Source organism: Aplysia californica, unplaced genomic scaffold (genome assembly GCF_000002075.1).
Source record: "Aplysia californica isolate F4 #8 unplaced genomic scaffold, AplCal3.0 scaffold00372, whole genome shotgun sequence".
Lineage (NCBI taxonomy): Eukaryota > Metazoa > Mollusca > Gastropoda > Aplysiida > Aplysiidae > Aplysia > Aplysia californica.
The window spans coordinates 281,849-284,325 of NW_004797642.1; the positions used below are offsets into that span (position 1 = coordinate 281,849).

General features: G+C 44.6%; 1 protein-coding gene across 1 annotated transcript in view; it reads right to left on the reverse strand.

The window, feature by feature from the left end:
- Positions 1 to 2,477, reverse strand: part of LOC101847055 (SCO-spondin) — a gene marked incomplete in the record, with an annotated part of 51,932 nt that overhangs the window by 29,015 nt on the left and 20,440 nt on the right. Inside the window, 2 exon segments of the mRNA XM_013085417.2 lie at positions 860 to 1,036; positions 2,219 to 2,389. Coding sequence (XP_012940871.1) covers positions 860 to 1,036; positions 2,219 to 2,389 — 348 coding nt within the window.

Sequence of the window (2,477 nt, forward strand, 5' to 3'; positions counted from 1 at the left end):
AGAGAGAGAGAGAGAGAGAGAGAGAGAGAGAGAGAGAGAGAGAGAGAGAGAACAGAAAAACAAAAACAAAACACACTAAATAGAGTCTCTATATACAAAAACTAGCCCCCTCCTCCTCTCGTCTCCTCCACCCCCTGAACAACATGAACGACAGCAAAAGCAACAAAAGAGAATTAACTCGACTATCACTGCATCCACCACCACCACCACCACCACCACAAACAACAACAACAACAACAAAATAAACGTAAACAACATCATAACAATTACCATCGCAACTAGCATCACCACCTCCGATAACAATAGCAATAAAAACCACCGCTACCTCAAACAACAACACTATCGTCACCACTACCACCACCACCACCACCATCACCAACAATAACAGCAAAAACAAAAAAACAGTACCAACACCAGCTCCAACACCATTACCATATTCATTACGACCACATCCGCATTCAACAATAACACAATAAAAAAACCCTACTCATCCAAACAACAACACCTCCACCACCACCACCGCCGACAACAACAATAACAACAACATCAACAACAACAGCAACAGCAATAACAAAATCAACAACAGAAACAACAGGAACAATAACAATAGCAACAACACTAAAGAAAACAACACAGTCACCATTAAATACACCACTTCTTCTGCCAACAGCAATAAAAACCACCCCTCCCCCCCCAAAAAAAAGCTATTAAAAAAACGAACGACAAAAACAACAACTTAATAAACGTTACTACATGAAACAAATCAACCCCCCCCCCCAAAAAAAACACACCCCTCCCCCACCCGATTCAAACCCCCACCACCCACAAACATTCCCCTGTAATAAGCCCATTCACTCACCACACTGCCTACAGTCCTCTCTGTTGCAGGGGGCGGTCTGGAAGGACTGACCATCACACTGACGTCCGCACAGGTTGGCCGGAGGGGCACTGCATGTCCTTGACCTTGTGTAGGTGCCTGGCCCACAGCTAGCGCTGCACTGGCTCCAGGAGCTCCACATGGCCCAGTTTCCGTGTTCTGTAACATGGATAGACAACATTAAAACACGGTGCAGGAGAGTCAGGTGAAAAGAATGAGTAACACGAATGAACAACATTAAAACACGGTGCAGGAGAGTCAGGTGAAAAGAATGAGTAACATGAATTAACAACATTAAAACACGGTGCAGGAGAGTCAGGTAAAGACAAAGAGTAACATGGATGAACAGCATTAAAATACGGTGCAGGAGAGTTGGGGGAAGATAAAAAGTAACATGGATGGACAACATTAAAACACGGTGCAGGAGAGTCAAGTGAAAACAAAGAGTAACATGGATGAACAGCATTAAAATACGGTGCAGGAGAGTCAGGTAAAGACAAAGAGTAACATGGATGGACAACATTAAAACACGGTGCAGGGGAGCCAGGTAAAGACAAAGAGTGACATGGATGGACAACATTAAAACACGGTGCTGGAGAGTTAGGTAAAGACAAAGAGTAACATGGATGGACAACATTAAAACATGGACTGGCCTGGTCATAGTAGAATGTTCAAAGGCAGGTCGTGACCGTGAAGGATGGAGGGTCATTGGATGTCAATCTCTGATTCAGAGATGACACCTCCAGCTCGAGGCCAGGTAAGGTATTTTTTTTAAAATGATCATTTTTTTAAAGAGAAGAGAAGAGAACAGAAGAGATGTACACACACACAAACATACTACCAGACAGACAGACAGACAGACAAACAGACAGACAGCTGAGAGACTGACAATAGATTGAACACAGACTGACTACCAGACAGACATGTAAAAAGACAGTCTAATAGGCAGACAGACACACAGATGAACAGAGAGGCAGACAGGCAATTAAACAGCTAGACTGACAAATCGACTGACAGATAGACAGACAGACAGACAGGCAGACAGACAGAGACACCATGCCTCATCTTATTCTTCTCTTTATATCTATCCCTCAAGCTTTTTGCTCCTCCGACTCCCATACTCCATATCATCCTCCTGCTAAGTCTCACCTCAGCCCCCCCTCCCCCAATCCTCCCATACACATACAATATACACATATATGTACACACACACACACACACACACACACACACTCACACACACACATGCACACACACACACTCACACACACACATACACACACACACACACACTCACAAACATGCACATACGTACACACACACACACACACACACACTTACGTTCTCTCGGTCCACAATTCTGCAGCTTGGACTCCACAGGGTCTCCGAAACACTCCCTGCCACATCCATTGGGAGGCGGGTTGCTACACGTACGTGACCGGCTGACCGTTGAGTCACCACAAGTAACGGGACAGTTTGACCACGGACCCCAGCTGGCCCAGTTACCATCCACTGGGAGAGAGGAGGCAAAGGTAAAATGAAAAAAAAAATTAAAAAAACAAACCCAAAACAAGCAGAAAAAAGCCCTAAAACAGCAAAA